The sequence below is a fragment of the Lissotriton vulgaris genome, chromosome 6 (genome assembly GCF_964263255.1).
Source record: "Lissotriton vulgaris chromosome 6, aLisVul1.2, whole genome shotgun sequence".
Classification (NCBI taxonomy): domain Eukaryota; kingdom Metazoa; phylum Chordata; class Amphibia; order Caudata; family Salamandridae; genus Lissotriton; species Lissotriton vulgaris.
In genome coordinates, this window is record NC_141694.1 from 1,334,048,237 (window position 1) to 1,334,068,584 (window position 20,348).

At 41.9% G+C, this 20,348-nt stretch overlaps 1 protein-coding gene across 1 annotated transcript in view; it reads right to left on the reverse strand.

Moving 5' to 3' along the window:
• LOC147708856 (uncharacterized) overlaps positions 1-20,348 on the reverse strand; it is a 632,993-nt gene that overhangs the window by 221,507 nt on the left and 391,138 nt on the right. The window contains exon 12 of the mRNA XM_086925786.1: positions 6,938-7,029. Coding sequence (XP_086781912.1) covers positions 6,938-7,029 — 92 coding nt within the window. The remainder of the gene's footprint in view (positions 1-6,937; positions 7,030-20,348) is intronic.

Consider the following 20,348-nt stretch of genomic DNA (forward strand, 5'->3'; position numbering starts at 1 on the left):
TTTTTATCGCTTAGGAGATAAACCTTGATAATAGCAAGGTTCCTAAGCGATAAAAATCGCCGCAGCTCGGCGATAAAAATATTGCCGCTAAGCCAACATAGCGATAATTATCGCTAGTTGTTGGTAATATGCCCCCAGGTCCTTTTAATAATTTATGGATGAATCTTTCTTTTTAAGCCACTGTGATGATACGAATGGACTAAATGGACACCCTTAGGTGGATACCCAGAGAGAAAAAAAATAAAAAAACGAAATAAATGTTTTAAAGCTAAGATGCAGCTCCAAGACAAAATGTGTTTCTCTTGCACTACGTGTAAATATTTTAGTAATATCGATACAGGTTTAAAAAAAAAATGTTATTTTATTTTATATTTTTTTTAAATCTTTGATAAATGTTTACTATTGTAATGATTTTTATCATTCAAACAATAAAGTTCTACTATTGGCTATTGATAAAAAAAACTGTTCACACATCTATCACACTATCCCATCCGGCACTGCCTAATAGCCCGATCGCAGGCCAGTCGGACCCTCCGTTTACAAAAAATACACTTGATAGTGGCCACAATGCCTCTAGTGTAGCTGGTGTTACCCCTCCACCACCAGATTTCCCACGTAGACAAGGGTGTCCATGGCCAGCGGATTACACTGTGATTCTTCAGATATGCTTCACATGTCGGTATTCTAGGCACCTGTACAGTGAAGCCAGGGGGGATAAATGGCAAGCCAGGTAGTTGCACCTCGAATAGAAATGAGGGAAACTCATTTTAAGGAACCAAATATGCGTTTTAATATTGATAAAGCTACGCAGTTACAAATTCTGACTAAAAGTAACAGTGCACTGATCCATTAGCTGTAGTTACTAAAAAAATCATGTTTTAACTAAACCAGGTACTCTAGCGTTCACACGAAAGTCATTGAAGTCTGCTCTCATGATCTTACGTCTGTCTGCATTTGTTAGTATTATTTTTATAACATCAGTGTATTGTTCAGGATCTTGTCCAAAAAGACTGAACATTTGTTTTTTTTGTTTTTTTGGGGGGAGGGGGGGGGGATTAGACCCCAGTAGTTTGAATGTGCCTTGCTTGAGACTGATGGCTGACTTTTTTTGTGTGAGCAGCATTGCCAATTAGTCTACCTTATGAATGAAATTGCCTTTGTGTTACTGAAGGGTGTAGACACTCAAAAGGTCTTCATCTTGGACTCATGCATCCATTTATCAATACGCTCACTCATCCTTCCATCCATCCTCTGACACAACCCAATAAAACAGACACAATCTCAACGACATATGCAAGATAAATTAAAAGAATACAAGTAGTGAAAAAGAAAACATTCTTCTTCGAAACATGGGCATATGTTTGCAATAACAAAACCAAACATAACAGCAAATGTCTGTCTTGCAAAGGTTTTGTAACTAGTCGATCACTGTTTTAAAGTTCAAGCATGATCTCCACATTAGGAATCAACGTGTTAGCCATCTTGAAATAGTAAAACAACGATACACTAGGGACAACAGCTTTCTATAATTATCTCCTGGCTTAGAAGAAGTGTCCATGTGGTATGTGGCACACTGCAAATGAAATTAGTGGAAATCAAGCAATTGTTAGCTCTGCTGGAGAGCTGTAGTATTCTCTTAAGAAACATTAAAGAAAAAGAGAAGCAAAGAAATGAAAGCGGAACTATAAAAAGAGAAAGTGCACATATTTTCAAATGGAGGTACATCCCTTTTTACTCATCCCAAGCGTCCCACTACTGCTGTGACGACCCTCTAAAAATATCTAAATCCTCACTCTTCTATAACTCCACTATCCTTTTCAATCAAAATAACAGACTAACATGTCCACTTATCAAATTTCATATGTTACTATACTAATTTATCACTAATCCTATATGGGATCCGAGTAGCATGCTACTCGCTGAAAAGAGTGATTCAACACCTCATTAAGGGTAGCCAGCACTATATAAATTCAACACATTTCCCCTCTTCTATCCCTCTACTATCCTCCTCAATTCAAATAACTGACTAATATCCACCACTCAAATTACTTTCATATTTCACTATACTAATTCACCACTAATCCATTACGGGTTCCGGAGTAGAGTGCTATTAGCCGAAGAAAGCGCTTCAACAACTCATTAGTCGTAGCAAGCACTATATAAATGCGACCATTTTACCCTCTTCTATCCATCCGCTATCATTCTCAATCCAAATAGCGGACTAATATCCACCACTCAAATTACTTTCATATTTTACTATACTAATTTACTACTAATCCTTTATGGGTTCTGGAGTAGCATGCTACTCGCAGAAAAAGTGCTTCAACACCGCATCAGGGGTAACAAGAGCAATATATATGCAAACCTCTGTTGCTCTTCTATCCCTCTGCTACCCTTCTCAATCCAAATAACCAACTAACATATCATCCAGCACTCAAATTACTTTCATATTTCATTACACTAATTCACAACTAATGCTTTATGGGTTCTGGAGCAGCGTGCTACTCGCCCAAAAAAAAACGCTTCAACACCCCATCAGGGGTAACAAGCACTATATAAATGCAAACCTTTTTCCCTCTTCTATTCCTCCGCTATCCTTCTGAATCCAAATAACTGACTAACCTATCCACCACTCAAATTACTTTTATATTTCACTATACTAATCAAACACTATTCCTTCTTGGGTTCCAGATTAGTGTGCTACTCGCTAAAAAAGCGCTTTGTCGCCTCGTTGGGGGTAGTAAGTGCTATATAAATGCAGTTACAATACAATACAATTACAATGATTGGTGCAGAGTGAGCCATTGGGCCATCAGATCAATGACAAAACAGAGTGGACTCACAGGCCTGTAGCTGTTTTCAATGGTTTATCACCAAAACAAACTGAGGCCTCCTGTACTGATAAAAAGCTTTCCCATAAAGCTCCTGTCAGGCAGACAGTCATAAAATTACATAGCATGTAAAATGACAGTTGGCAAAGCTAATACTATCTCTCCTATGGGAGCCTAGCAAGGATTTGGACAGTATAATTCTCCTATACCCACAGTTTGTCAAAGGGTGTAACCACACCAAAATGCTTGCCTACTATGGTAATTTGTATGATTCCATGTAACAAAATACCTATCTGTAGGTTTTAATCGAAAGTAATAACAATCTACCCTTATATGTATATTGACTTTGCTTTTGACAATAAATATATCAGGTCTACTGCCTTTATCTTAACTTTTAGATATAAACAAGCCTATAACCATTATCATTGGCTTGTCACAATAGGCAACTCAGATCTATCACGTTGGTTCATAAACCTGGCCACAAGGCAATCACCAGATATACTGTAATAAAATTACAAATATGTACAAAATACAGTTGTCAAAACAACATAAAATTCCTACTAATAGATCCTAAAAAAGATTCTCATAGTGCAAATCATCTATGCCCATGGATTGTTCTGGTGGGTCACCAGCACCAAACCCGAAGCTACAGTAATCTGTAAGATTCCATGTGATAACATGCCTGCCTACAGGTGTTAGCACTGTGTAATAATAATTCACCCCCTAAACGCTGTTTGCCTTTAACCCATAATTTCACAATAAGTAATTGATGCCTACTTGCTTTATCATAACTTTTCATTATAAACAGAGCACACTTAGATATCTGATATAACTTTTCCCAGTGAACTGATAAGTTCTTTAACCTTTACCAATAGATTGACACTATATAAAACCCTGGCCTACAGATGTGCGCAGAAGCTGGCAACCATCAGGCATACATTTATAAAATGATATATATGTACAAAATTAAATTTGGTAAAACAATATACTGCCCATCTCACTAGGGTCTAACAAGAATCATCACAGGAAAATTCTACTTCCAGGGTTTTCTCAGAGTGTGGGACCAACACCACAATCCTTGCCTATAATGATAATCTGTGAGATTACAGGTAACCTAATACATTTTTTTAGCCTGTTATATAATGTGCCAACAATCCACTCTTAGAGATCTACTAGCTTTACCATATGCTTTTCACAGTAAATAAGCCAATCCTACTTCCTTTGTAATACATTTTCATAATACACAGGCCAGAGCTATGGCATCAGGCATAATATTTCCCTGCAAATCAAGCTAGCCCATAGCTGTTATCCATGTAGCTAAATGACAGCTCTCCCCCCAGCTGTGCTGCTGCCAGATACAAACACCATAAATTATCTAGTTATCTAAGACACTTCAATAGCATTACAATGTAATGTGCGTGCCCCTGAAAATTTAAGTTAAGGCAACTGGATAAATAAACAAAACAATCATAGCTGTCAGGAAAGCCAGCATTTTTTTGTGAAAGGACATAACTTCTTGCCGCAACAAAACATGTACTCCTGACTCCCAACATGTTGGTGGAGCCAAAGTCCCTCTCCCGGTGGTTATCACATAATTGTCTGGGGACAGGGGCACTATCAAGTCAGATCACAATAAAACATGCACAACTACTATTGTATTGTGGGTTTATAGAGCACTAGCTATCCCTGATCAGGAGTTGAAATACTCGGTAGAGGGGTAGTATGGTACTCCATGGAGCCCACAGTTAATTTATTATGTTAGTCGTAAGTGTTGTAGTTAGTAGTATTTAAGGCAATATTATTAGAGTTGGTATACCATAGCTAGTTGCATGCAATTTCTAGTCTAGAGAAAAGTTATTTTTTGTTTTGTATGCAGATACCTTAGTTATGTATGGATTTGAATTTCTAATGGTCAGTCTGTGTCAGGAAAGGACAGGAAGTTTATTATTCTGCTGTTTGGGTGTCCTATTATGCAGTGTTACTGGAGGGCAAACATATTGTTAGCAAATACTGTTATATGTATTTTGAGTCATGCTTTTATAGGCTGAATTAGTGAGTCCAGTGATGAGTTCATTAGAATGTAGGGTCCTATTTAGAGTTGCAATACAAGTTAAGAGCTAACTGCATAACTTTATAGCACATATATACTAGGGCGCGCACATGGAAGTTGATAGAAGGTCAAATCCAGGTCTTCCTAACAAATTATTTCTGACTCCCGAATTCCCGACACTCCTGTCTATCAAATGTATCCACTATCGTGCCAGTATATTGAGCACAGTGCACAATTCTTTCAGGCCTCTTGCTATGCATATCTACCTTTACAATTATTAATCTTAAATCAATTGGAATTATCTCCATTTTTTGTGTCTGTAGGCTCATTGGACTTCAGCCAGTCTCATAGATGAGTCTGCAGAGCCCGATTGTATATAATAGTGTTAAGTCATCACTTGCTAATGCTGCTAATACTGGAGTAAGTGAGCAAAGAGAGGGTGCATGTGCTCCACACTTCAAGGTTTCAGGGAGGGTAGGGAAAGGGATTGTTTTGCTTAGCTTTGGTGTAAAGGGGTTATGCCTGGGATATTGTGGCCATCACAGAATGTCTGATGGCTTCCCCTTCATAATGCTGTCCCTGGTATATTGTAGGCTTCCTTTGCATATAGTGGTATTCCGGAATATTATGGGCGTATCTGAAATTATGACACTAATTGCCAAGGAGCAGGCATAATGCTGGTCATGTTGGCATTCTGCCTGCCAACCCTAATAGACACCCTCACAGGTTGTTGACTGCCTGCTCTAGTGTAAAAGTGACCCTGACATATTTTGGACATGTCTGACTTATTGTGTGTATGCCAGGCATCATGGATAATTAAATAACAGGGGGTGGTGATGGACAGAGTTTCTGAATTAAGCAGAATACTCTCACCCAGTCAAGAGATCAGGGCTTGATCCAACACCGTTTTTTAGCTCACTGCACCATCCCAGCTCAGAACCTGGCTATATGCAAATTAGTCTGTCCCTGGCCCAGTGCATCATGGGAACAGGGCAGACCAAACTACATCATGGATGGCATGTTTGATATAATGATGGCCAACAGAGGTAAAAATAAATTAGGGGCTCATTACGATGAGTAACGATCGCCACTGCCAAGCTGGCGGTGGCGACCATTACACCATTGTAACTTGAAATACCCCATTTCACGATGACGGTGGGTATTGCGGCGGAGGGAAAGTTTGTCTGCAGCTTTTCCGCCGGCCGGCAATCAATACGATTGCCTGCCGGGCGGATCAGGGGCTCTAATATGGTGGCAGTGCCTAGCAGTCACCGCCAGCCATATTAGGATGTTGATTGTTAAAGGTCTTTCCATGGCGGTGATGCCACCATGGAATGGCTGGCGGAGATTGGCTTTGGGGGCCTGTTGCTGTACCCCCTACATTATGCTGCACTAAGTGGCAGACACCGTGTGGTGCCTGCCATGTGGTGCAGTGAACTCTAGGCATTGAGATTTTGACATCGCGGTGGGTGCTGCTTACAGCAGCACCCGCTGCAATGTTAAAATGTGGAATGCGACCTCCAGGGTGGCAGTCGCATCCTAATTCAGGGTGCTGAAGCACCGCTTGTCTTGCGGCAGGTCCCAACACCGAGGGGATGGCGGGCAGATTCAGGACCACCCGCCATCCTAATATGCCCCTTAGTTTCTGAAAAGAAGATTCATATTCCATTTGAATATTCCCCCAGAAGTCACCCTCTTGCATCTCTCCTGTTTAGATGATAAGCGCAACCTATATAAAAACTGAATGTCGTGAACAAACCAATTGAAGCAACTGGCTATGAAAGCTGGGATAGTCAACAGTGAATTCATAAAACAAATACCAATGCAGAACGCAGGAAGTAACTTAGTGAATGCCTCAACCTACTCATGACATACCATCCACATTCCCCCCTGAACCAATATTATAAAAATATGTGATTTCATACCATTTCAAAAGTTTCATATTCTTCAAAAGATAAATGTGAAACCGTCACGTTCAATAATTACCAAATGACATCTTATCAGATATAGGTATCTCCCTTTTATACTGAGTACATTTAATATAAGATATTCTTACTGCTCTGGTTTATCTAGCGGCTTGACATTATCCTTCTCTTTGGACGTCTTTGCATGTTTTTGAAGCTTTTCCATTTCCTCTGCCTGAGCTCTCTGGAATACAAATTCAAAACAAAAAGCACCTCTTACTAAGCCTGAAAAACACTTGAGAGATAATACACATGGCATATAAATGTTAGTGAAGAAATAATAAATAAGAGTCTGAGGGAGGCAGATGACCTTTGAAAAAGTTATGAAATAAGGACATAAAATACTAGCAAGCATTATAGAGCCCCTGAGAATGTTTTGTTCTGCTTACAGTGGTGGCCTTTGCCCAATATTTACAGGTAGCACAACATGCAATGACATTAGCACACACCTCTGGGTTACAGTTGGTGTACAAAACGAAGAAAATAAAATGTTACTGTAGTAAGGCAATCCAGACTCGAGGTGGTTGTAGGATAAGTATTTATTAAAGTTAAAGTGACAACAGGTGAGGGCCAAGGGAAACGGTCTCATCTCCTCAGCAGCTCAACCTACAATGGTAAAACACTAGAACACAAGTGCACTCCACACTCTACATTCTTAACACGAGGCATGGAGAGAATACACATTAAAGAAATACACAACATAACACATCCCCCCCCCTTATACAATAGAAGGAAAGAAAGGTGAAGTGGAAGAGGAAAAAATAAAAGAAGGGAAAAACACAAAGTCAAAGGTAAAATCCTTAAGTAGGAACAACCAACTATACAACGAAGTCTTTAAGCCAACCGGGGGCAACTCTTGTTCTTTTGTCAGGCAAAACACTGACCTTATCTTGAGTACCAGATGTGCCCAGACTCGAGGAGGAAGATGCACTGGTTTCATGAGTGCAACCCACACCCACTCCCCCCTCAATATGCGGAGGAAGATTGGATAGTCTAGGCACATCAACAGAAACAAAATCATTACCAAGCTGAGATTGAACCTGACTATTTTCAAATTGATCCTCCACCCAATCAAAATTGTTGACACAGGAATCAGGAAGAATCTCAATAAAATTCTGATCAGGATTTAAAGCAATGTTCTTAAGATTCCACACTCTTCCGTCATCAAGTCTCACAGAATTCCTCAAAATCTCCGCGACTTTGCATGGTGGTTCAAAGCGACTTTCCCCCTTGGGTACCTTGAAAGGTTTCTTAACTCTTACCCAATCGCCAACCTTGACCAAGACCTCTTTGGTGTTGTGATGAGAGTCATAAAACTCTCTGCTCTTTTCATGATTAGACAGCAATTTATCCTTGACCTCAACAGGAGACCAAGAAGCTATTTTCCCATCAAAAAGCCATGCAGGATTAAATTTACATCTCGCTGTCCTGCCTCTCAACATGGTGAACGGGGAAGTGCCAGTGCTGTTTTGCACAGTGACTCTGTATGACCAGACAGCCTTTTGAACCTGTACTTTCCAGTCAAGTTTACTATGCACTGAGGCCTGAATGACACCCTTAATTACTCTGTTAAATCTTTCGACAGTGCCGTTCCCACTAGGGTTGTACAGTGCGGTAGTTTTGTGTTTGATACCACACTTGACAAAATACTCCTTAGCCTGCTTGGAAGTAAATTGGACACCATTGTCAGATAGCACACAAGCTGGCAACCCTTCCGTCATGAATATCTTATCAAGAAAATTAAGCACAGTGAGAGTGTCTACTTTGTCTACAAATTTTACAATAGGCCATTTTGAAAAAAGGTCAATGGCAACTAACCCATACTCTTTAGAATCCCCAATGGGTCCAATAATGTCAACTGCGATAGTGTCCCAAGGGAAGTCAGGAATTAGACCATCACTCATCTTGGGCTTAAGCGTTCTAAGGGTCTTGTCAGCGGACCCACAAACAGCACACTTCTTAACAAAAACCTCAGTTTCACCGTCAATACCTGGCCACCAAAACATTCCTTTGACGGTAGACTTGGTCCTCATAATACCAAAATGCCCCTCATGACAAAGTTGCAAAATTCTCTTCCTCAAGGATACGGGTGGGATAATCCTATCACCCCTAAAAAGTAAGTCACTTTCAGATGACAATTCCGTGCGGATTTGCCAAAAGGCGTCCAGTCCAGGAACACTCCTTTTTTTGGGCCAGCCCTTGCAGATATATTCTAAAACACTTTTTAAAACAGTATCCTTTTCTTGTTCAGCCATCCATTCAATTTTACCTATAGCAGGCTCACCACAGTCATGTACTAAAGCCACACAATACTCACTCCAGGGGTCATCATCACATACTTCGAGAGGAGGTGGAAGTCTAGATAGACAATCAGCAACACGGTTGTCCCTCCCAGGTAAGTAAACCATTTTATAGATGTATTCCTTCATCCGCATAGACAACCTGGCTAACCTCGCAGACGCACCAGAAATACCTTCACACGACAATATACGAATCAAGGGTTTGTGATCTGTGCGAATTGTCACAGGCTTCCCCCAAACGAATGCTCGAAAATGTTCTAAAGCCCATGCGCATGCAAGAGCCTCTCTTTCGATAATGGGATACCTACACTCAGCTGGGGAAAGGGCTCTGGAAGCAAATAAGATGATCCTCTCCTTACCATCCTCATCAAGTTGTGACAAAACGGCACCTAAACCCTTGTCACTTGCGTCAGTGGTCAACAAACAGTCAATATTGGGGTCAAAACTGGCAAGTGCATTCACGTTTTGTAATTCACTCTTGATCAATTTAAACTCATCCTCGCACAACTCATTCCAAACAAACTTAGCGTTCTTTTTCAACAGTGCACGTAAATTGTAAACTTTCGCAGCAAAATTTTTTATAAACTTAGCACAGTACTCGGCCATGCCAAGAAATGCTCTCACCTCATCTTTGGAAACAGGGGCAGAGAACTTAACTATATTTTCAATTAAAGTTGGTTTGGGTTCAACACCTTCCTCACTAATGATGTGTCCCAAATATGCAACACTCCTTTGACTGAACTTGCATTTGGATAACTCTACAGTCAGGCCAGCTGACTGTAAGGTTTCCAAAACCTGTTGAAGTTTTAAGTCATGACTCTCTTTATCTTTTGCAGCAACCAGGATATCATCCTGAAAGAAAGAGATGTTCTCCATGTCCCCAAAAAGTTTGTGCATCAACCGCTGAAAAACAGCAGCGGCTGAGGCCAAACCAAAAGGCATACGCCTAAACTGGTAACAACCAAACGGTGTAATGAACGCCGTTAGGTTTTTAGAGTCGGGATCTAACATTACCTGGTGGTAAGCGGCAGAGAGATCCACCGTGGAAAACCATGTAGCACCTTTCAGGGAAGATACCATCTCATTGATTCTTGGAAGGGGAAATTTTTCGATCACAATATTATTGTTCAAATGGCGCAAATCGATGCATAAACGGATTTTTCCGTTGGGTTTCCGGGCAACCACAATCGGAGAAATCCATTCAGATGTTTCAATCTCTTCAATTATACCCTTAGCAAGTAGTCCCTGAATCTCTTTTTTGACCTCCTCTCTTATCAGCATAGGTATCGGTCTTACCTTGTGAACCTTGGGTAGCGCGTCAGCTTTTAAAATTATCCTATGTTCAAATCCCTTCAAAGCACCAAGCTCCTTACTAAACACCCTGGGGAATTTTTCAGAGAGAGTTACTTCCATTCTACTACAGTCATCCAAAATTAAAACTTTTTCTTTAGAATTAGGGTCTAAGATGATGTGTAATTTTTTCTGGTCGAACCATCCTAAAACTGATGGTCCCACCTTTGCTACATATAACTTCGCTCTTGTGGACCTGCCCTTAAATAGAAACGTAAGCCACCTAAAGCCAATCATTCCAATTCTGTTGCCTGTAAAGCTGATTGGGCAAACATCCGACGGGTACAATTGCTCACCAATCTTCTTTACAAATTTTTTTTTCCAAACCTCTTCATTTATAATCGTATATGGGGAACCAGAATCCGCATACACATTTATCACCACTCCACCAAGAGATATCTCACAAATTGGTTTCCCTTTGAGGGAATCCTCAGAGATATTAATCACATAGTTCCCACGAACACTCTTAATGCAACATTCATCCTCATCATCTACTTCTTCCATACTCTCCCCCTCCTCCTCATATACATATTTCACATTGCTGCGTCTGCGACACATTTTACTAAAGTGACCTAAAAGTCCACAAATACCACACTTCTTCTTTAGCGCAGGACACAGTCTACTGAAAGCTAGATGTTCTTTACTATCACATCTATAGCATCTCCTATCCTCCATGTTCCTGTTTGGAAATCTTGTAGGCTGACTAGTCCATCTCCCTTGTTGCTGCTGTTGACGAAAATTCTTATTAGGGGCCTGAATTTTACAAACTGCTCCTGACGTCTTAGACACATCTTTCTCAGTCTCCTTCACTACAGTGGCACACCTTCCTGACATCTCAGACTTTCTCATGATGGCTACCACATCGTCGAGAGGTGCATCTCCATTAACCCAAAGACGATCTTGTAGCCCTGAGTTGTTGTTGTGCATCACAAGTTGGTCACGAATTAAGTCATCATGTAAATTATCAAATTTACAATCAATGGCGAGCTTCCTAAGATCATCCAACCACTCATCTACAGTTTCCTCCTTAGTTTGCCTCCTTTGAAAAAATTTATGTCTTATGACCCCGACACATACTTTGGGAGCAAAGTATTTATCCATGTTTTTGATGGCATTCCCAAATTCATCAAGATCAGGATCATCAGTTTTACTCATTCTGGAAAATGTCTTTAACCCTACTGGTCCCAGTGAATGTAGAAGTAGTCTTTTTTTCTGTTCGGGTTTCATTTTTTTGGTTTCATCTACAGCTTCCAAATAATTGATAAAATACTCTTTCCATTCTAACCATTTTATGCTTGGCTGGGTACCTTTCACCCAAAAAGGTTCCGGAGGACTAATTGAAAAATTTTGTTGTGCCATATTCGTGTCCTTATTAACTGTAGTGACACTAGAATCACCTTCTTCCATGCACAAAGGTAAAATACCAATAGAAAATATGAGCCTTCGCTCGACCTTCTCACCTGTTATAATGTCACAAAATCCAAAAATATATATAACCTTTTTCTTTTTAAAACTAAAATTCACCTTACTGTATTGTCCAGAATGTCCTTGTGTAGATCAACCTTCTCCGTTTATTTTTTTTTTTTTTTTTAAAAGAAAAGCGCAGTCACTTATATGTCGAAACTTCTCCTTACTGAAATGCCGATCTGTAACTGCGAGTGGTAAACAAACTCAACTAAGATGGCCGCCACGTTGGGGTCACGTTGCGTGACCTGCGTCTGACGTAGTTCTTGACAGAGGGCGCGCTGGTGAAGGACGCGCGAGGCTCCTCTGAAGACAGCGCACGCAATGGAACGGCAAGCGAAATTGAACAATGCCGGTAGGCTGCTTAATAACGGCTGTTAAAAGAGGCCTTGATCGATTTAAGCTCGCATGTAATAGTAGACACAGAGTAGGCAAAGGGAGATAAAAAAAAATATGATGTGACTCACGCAAGTCTTTTTTTCCTTTTGCTCCGGTCAACTTTTCTTCGTTATTTTCCGTTTTTCTTTAAATGACAAATTCCTTTGACGCATTCCTTGATGAAATATACGTCTTGAAAAGCGCTTTGACGCTGGTTTCCCTCGTCGCCAATTTGTAGTAAGGCAATCCAGACTCGAGGTGGTTGTAGGATAAGTATTTATTAAAGTTAAAGTGACAACAGGTGAGGGCCAAGGGAAACGGTCTCATCTCCTCAGCAGCTCAACCTACAATGGTAAAACACTAGAACACAAGTGCACTCCACACTCTACATTCTTAACACGAGGCATGGAGAGAATACACATTAAAGAAATACACAACATAACAGTTACTCACCTGTAGCTTTTTCTACAGTGGGTCTTTAGGAGTCCTTCATTAGGAGTTGGCCCGATTTAGGTGGGGGAACCGGAAATACTCGGTTAAAATCTTGTTATTCCAAAATCTGGGGACTATCCTGCAGATATTTATATCTGCTGTGTTCAGGTGGAAAATACAAGTGGACAGCCCAAGTGAGGCGGCGGGGAGTTGGGGGGGGGGGTGTTGAGCTGGGGCAGGGAAGATGTCCGGGTCAAGGAGAGGCTGCGGCCTGACTAAGGGGAGTATTCTCTTCTCCTCAGGTGGGATTCTGGATGAAGGTTGGGCTGCACCTGTACCAACAGATACTTTCTCTCTGCACTTGTGGTTTTCCAGTGCTAAAAAAACAATAATCGATAAAAACCGATTCCAATGTTTTCTGGGTTCATTAATCTCTGGCCTACAAACACTAGAGCATTTGTAGTTGCAGAGAGTAGTATCCCTACGCTTCCTGCTCTAGTCAACTTGTGAGGACCTTGGTATGGTTACACTGTATCAGGGAACTACAGACTTTGCGGTGTGTGATATTTCCCAGGTGCAATGTTTCAAATTCATTCCATATATGGATGGTGAATGAGGAATAATGCAGTAAAATTGCATTGTTCACGCGTTCATCTTGAGGTGTTTATGCACCTCAAGATGAACTTGGTTTGATTGTGTACATACATGCACAGAAAATCATAAGGTACAAAAATGTACATCGGCCAATGTCTTTTAAAAAATATTTTTATTGGCATTTGAATAAAAATGATACAAACATTTATATAAGAGCAAGCGTCGATACATAATACTCGGGGTGGATCGTACCAGATGACATCTTCTACTCTTTTTTCCCATCCACCATCAGTAAAGAACTAGTAGTAACATATGAAGGGTTCCCAGAAGTCAACAACCATGCATGTCAGGATAACAATATGGTCATAAAGTTACTTTGGTCACAATGGACTTCACATTGTGTATGGCAGTAAACCTTTTCTTACGACTCTTTACTGTTGCATGCATGTACTAACGATTGGGGGTTGTAGACCCAAAAAATGCCTGAAATAATAGCCCAGTTAGTGAAAGAAAAGAACTGTATCAATGAAACAACAAGCATTTGAAATGCAATAGGTCTCGCATTTATGTGAGTTTAAGCTAATGCCATTGTCAATGGCAACATCTTTTATTTATGTTTTATAAACCAAAACCAAAATAAAAGGCATAGCCATTTACAATGACAATAGCTCAACCTCGCATAACTGCAAGACCTACTGCATTGTAAATGCCTGTTGTTTTTTGGGAGGGGTGTGGGGTTTAGTCGGGGTAAGAGTGCCCTCTTAGGTAGCTATTGGAACCAGGCCCACCCCTCCTCACAGTGAAGGTATTTTGTACATTGGAACATATGCAACCGAATATTACCAAGCCATAAAATGTGTGACCTAGAGCACCCAAACCCCTACCAGCCCAGCGTCTTGATTTCTGTGCACATTTTATCACACTGATAAAACCCAGTCCGCGCTTCTTGCCTCCAGCCGAGAGGACACCCCCTGAGATTCATTATCAGACAGTGCCCGTGGCTCTGGAGACACCACTTACAGGGCCATCCAAGAACTGGAAACAGTCCACAAAGCTCCCTTTGCGAAGTGAAGTAGGTGTTTTTATTTAGTATATGTTTTACCTCACCGCGCAGGGGTTCGCCAACCTTCTTGTCAGCAAACATGCAGCTTTTTGTTTACTTTGGGTTCGGTTATAGTGTTTATTCCTGCCTAAAACCTCTTCTAAGCTCTGAATGCCTGGTGGTGACATTCCTTGTACAGGAGCCGTCCTCGCTGTCCTCTCTGGGGGTTGCAGTCCCATGGTATCAGATCTGAATTCAACTAGTGTGTGGTCTAGGGAGGCCTCTAAGGGCTTTGAACTGAGATTCCCCTATGCAAGGGTGATGGTACCTCATTTATGTGTGCACACCTCCTGAAACAAGCTGGAAGAGAACGGAGGATCGCTCCAACATTGAAAGGGATTGGTGATACAATGGCAGCGAGAGAAAAACCAGTAGTGTGCACGCACCACAGAGGAGCAGGGCCGTGATCCGAAAGTAGTGGTGCACGCGCACCACAGAGGAGCGGGGCGCGGGAGTGGTCAGCGAGGCGAACGTGTGCTAGCCACCAATGGGAATGGGAATAGGAGGAGCAAAGGCGGGACATGCGCCCGCCTTAGCTATCAAAACCACATACAAAAGAGTTCTCGCTGCGCAAGCAGTGCTGCGCCCTGCAACGCGGGCACGAGTCCTAAAAACCTGAAACTAAAGTTGTCCAGAGGGTCTGAATCTGAGAAAACAGGAAGGTTTGATGGAACTTGCTTTAAATAAAGTGGTTCCAGAGATAGCAAAACCATTTGCATCTCTGCGATTTGGACTGGGTAGGAAGGGAGGGTTCGATGACAAGTGCACCCTACAGTCTAACTGTTCACTGTTAAATAAGTATATCCCTTCAAGGGGGTTATGCAGTAACCTCATCTTGCTATGTGCCATCTCCGGTGTACACCGACTGTTAGACCTGGTTCCATTGGCGTGGGTCTCCCTTCCATTTTTGCTGTTGCTTCATGTGCTTTTGCTGGTGGTAGATACTTTGGGCACTGTGCCACTGATGTCCAGTGCCACAGTGCGATTGCTCCCTATTGTAAATTAATGTATTAATTAGTGATTCCATGATTGACTATTTGGTTTACCTGTCAGACCCTAGTACAGTGTACTGAGTGTGCCCAAGTCGTGTAAATCCAAATGCTGCTGATGGGCTTGCAGCATGGGTTATGCCACCCACAGACGTGGCCTTGTAAAATGTGTCTAAGGTCTGCCATTGAAGAGCCTGCGTGCAGTCTGGTACTGTCATGCTGACTGGGCAAGTGCACTCAGTTGCCAGTCCCTAAACCTTCCCTTTTCTTCATATTAGTCACCCTATGGCAGGCCCAAGGGCAGGATGCATTGTAAGTATAAGGTAGGACAAGCCCTGATGTGTGTGGCATGTCCTAATAGTGACTTACAGCCAATTTCATTTTTCACTATTGCAAGGCTACCTGCTCTCCATAGGCCAGAATGGTCTACTAGAATTATTACATTTTATAATCCTAACTGACTCAGAGAACATGGTAGAAATTTGAGTTTATTATGCCTGGACTCAAAATGATCAAATACATCTTTTAGTAAAGTGGGTTTTAACATTCTGTGTTTGCAAATACCACTTTTAGAAAGTAGGTATTTGCATGCCTAACCTTTCAAGCCTGCCTCTGCGAGGTTGTGCATTCCATTGTTTGGGATTTGTGAGTGACAGGGCTGGGGGTTTCTAGGAGACAGGCTGGGGCGCCTGTGGTGTATAGAGAGATCTGCATCTAGGTGGGAGGGAGGAGTTGCACCTGGGACCTGAATAGGGCTGGGCCTTCCATCTACAGTGCCGGCTCTACCCCCTGTGGTGCGTCTGATGTCTCTGCCCTGCACACTGAAAGAAGAGAAGGAAGACTGTCAACAAAGTGCTCCTGTGCTGTACTTGCCTTCCACAATGCTGGCTCCACCTCCTGTGGGGCGTCTGATGTACCTGCCCTGCGCTGTGAAAGGAAAGGAGAAGTCTGGTAAACATAGTGCTTCAGAACTGGTTTGAACTGGGCACAGGCCCCTCTCCCCTCAGAGAACAAAGGATTTTGGGGTATAACTATTGGGACCCTGATCCCAAGAAATTAGATCAATTTTGGACCACAAGACAAAAGCTTTGCTGAGGAGAGGAACCTGAAGAACCTGAGGAGAGACTATTCCCAAGCTGAAGTGCTGCTTGGGGGATTGGCCTGCAGTGGTTGCCTGACTGCCAAAGAGAGGAGAAAGAACTTTGTGTACTTTACTTTCAACTTGTGAAAAGATCTCCAAGGGCTTGGAAGAGAGCTTGCCCCCTGACCGAAGTCTCAGGACCAGTAGACTTCACCAGCCTTTATGGATTGCTGCTGGAAACGCTGTTTCAGTGACCACAGAGGCAGGGAGCTGTGACCGACTCTCACGACCAGCCCGGTGTCCTGTAGGCACCGCATCGACCAACGTCCGCCTCGAACAATGCAAGCTCTGAGCTCATCGACTACGTCCTGACGCCGTCACCGAGCTGTTGCCTGCACCGCGACTGGTGGACACCGCGACGTGCAACGCCTCGCTACACCGACTCGTACTGGTCTGACCGACGCGGTCACTGCTGCTGACTTCGAGTCCTGTGAATGCACCGGTGTTGGGCACCACCTCGCGCGCTTCACGACGCACCTCCCGACACTCACCGCTGTCCCTACTGATGGACGCCAGCTCCCGAAATCCGGTTCTGTCGCCGCATCACAAGCTGGGAGCACCGAGCCTGCAACGCACGCCTTGGATCCACCGACTCTGTCAACGGGCCGCTGCCTGCACCGCATCGAGGGACAACTCATCCTGCAACGCTTCTCTTTCTGCACCGCGACAAACGCCGGAACCGGCTTGCACGTCTGTGCCGGCCGCATTAATTAGAAGGTACTGTGACTGAGTCTGTCGACATTTGAGTGGGCCCGGACCGACATGGTCCGCTGGATTTGTTAGACTCTGTTATTTTAACGACGCTGTAGCCAGACAGGGCTACCGACTCACACAGAACTTTGATTTAAGCCTTTTTAACCAGAACTCTTAAATTCTAATAGTATTGTGGATTATTTTTGTTGTTTATTTGTCTTGTTGTAACTCTATATAAAATATACAACCTGTGTGGTGTTCATTTGTAGTGTTGTCACAGGATTACTGTATGTGTTCACAAATGCTTTACACACTGCCTCTGAGATAAGCCTATCTGCTCGTGCCAAGCTACCAAGGGGGTGAGTAGGGGTTATTTTAGGAGTGTACCCCCTTACCCTGACTAGAGGAGAGGGTCCCTATTTGTCACAAGTACCTACCTGTGCCAACTAGAGACCCCCAATTCTAATACCAACCAATGTATAATAATGATTTGGGTAAAACTTGCATTTCCACCTGAACTAGGACTACATCAGGACTTGTAACCTGGCCCACAGTCTTCTCTCGGTTGATAAAAAGTAGAAATGTTGTCCATGCATGTGGGAGAAATGTAACGAGATGGAAGTTTGGCCATTTCAAAAAAATCCACAGCATACGGGTTATTCCTTTATGGATTTCGAATTTATTTTTCCTATCCTTCAGCACAGCAAAAAAAATCTGCATCAGTGAAGTTTACCAATTAAAGAAATGTTATATGTTTACATTTCTTTTGTTAGGGAAAAATATAAATATATATTTTTCGTTCTTTTCTTTTCAAATTCCTCCCCCCCTCCAGAAAAGCAGTGATTACAAAGCTATAACTGATGGAGCAAGGTTTCGTACGTAAGAAACTTGCTTGGACTCAACCCTCTCGAAATAACATGTAATAAATTAACCAACGTGTTTTGTGAATACTAATAATTGCACCACACAACATTTATTTAATCTTGGGGAAGCTTTTAAATGTGCTTTACTAACAAGTAATCTGAGTGTCTTAAAATGGCTGCTGAAAATGCGGGAACTCTTCTGCGCATGCGTCTGCTGCATCTACGTAGTATGACGTTCTTTGCTTATGGTGGGAATTCTTTGCAGCTGCGAATTAGTATTCAAAATGGTTGCTTTGAACCTCACATGCTGATGCATATGGCTATGCTTAACCTAAACCTCGCATTTCTTGCTAATCTGCTAACGCAATCGTTAAAATAAAATAATGGGATTAGAGTAGAAATAAGTGGAATACAGTGCATTCATTTATTTTCGTATTCTAACATGTTCTTCTTTGACTTTATTATTAGCTCGTATTTGGGCCTGAATTGTGACTGAAATCTCCATCTTGGCTGTTTGTGCATGGGACTCTGTCCAACTTCAAGCTCTGACATTGAATAGCTGCCAAAATACAGTTGACCAGAAGATGCGCCTGAGAACTTTACCTCTTGACCCGGAAAGGGGAAGAAGATTCAAACTAAATTATATACATTGTACATGAAGTAATATGAATGTTGCTGGAAGGAATAAAGCATGAGAAAGTAAAATTAAGGGCGGGAACCTAGAACAATTAGACCAAAAAAGATGACTTCACATTAGTATGGTGTGATGACCTCTCCCCATCCTACTGACCAATCGAATGACAGGAATACACGAATTTTGAAACATTGGGAGGTGGTACATACACTGAGAATAGTATAACTAAGGTAGGCTTAGTCAGTTAGATTGTCCGACTTGTCACAGACCTGTCACTGACCCAACGTTGCTGAAGGAGATTGTGGATGCCACGGAGCTCAGAGGGCAGAAAAAAATCAATGGAGATTGTTTAACCCAACACGACCATAAATTAAATAATTCAACATTTCCTACTACAGTTTAGCGAAGATATGGAGGAGATAAACAAAAAAAGAAACGGGGAATGAATTTATAGATCAGGCCAACTCCATCACCGGGCCCCAGATTTTCCTACATATTTTCTATGAAAGGCATTTTATACCATTACCCCCTTGTGAAAGTGGGAACATTGGTGCATTTTAATCACACTTGCTATACCATTTGCCTGCATATCCTATCTACTAAATGCTTAAGTTTAGGGTTGCAAGCATTGTAAATAACGGAGAATACAAACAAGGTTATGGCTGTGTTCGTGTTCACTTCATTGGCACTGCATTGGAAAATTCAATAACCTCTCATCCAAGGGTCAAGAATGTGAAACATTCACAGGCATTGCATATTTTTTCATATTTGACACCTTCACAGGGAATCTGCCTTTGGATGGAAATCACCTGTCGGTTTAGCATGCAGAGTTTTAAACCTTCATGGCCAGTTTCACAAAGCCATTTTCACACCAACATTCAACTTCGTTGTACTAATACCTCATTTAAGGAGAGCAAATGTATGATTTGTTTGCGTCACACGGTAATTTATACCTATATATCGATTTACCAACACACACAATACAATACGAACATAGTATAATACTATTTTGGATTAAATTAGCTCCCAGATATTGAGAGAAGGGTGTTCCAAGACGAGAATATTTTACAAATGTAACCAACACTCTCAAATTACTAAATTTATTGATATTCACAATCGTTACCATGGCTCCTCCCCACCCTGGATATAATTGAAGATTTACTTCTGTAAAGAAAAGTAATAAACACCTATGCAGGGTGGGAATGGTTGGGAGGAGGGGCGGAGGGGGGGGGGGGCGATGCAAAACTGGTTGGGTGGAAGGTGTTTCCCCAGGGAATACATATTTTCGAGTAACAAGTTTAACGCGAAATTCGAAAGATTACACCAGCGTAGTAAATATGTAGCCCAGGTCTAGTTTCAACATACACGAGTAGATTTATAATGTATTAAATGCTTTGTGAATTAGGCCTCTTGAGTTCGAAACACATTCTTCAAACACGTTTCTTGCCTTACCTCATCACGCTGCAGGTTCCATGTGCACCTCACTGTCCCAATCACAAATTAGAAATCTTACGAATGTATCATGGTGAATACTATCTGGGTCATGGATGGGAGATGCATAGG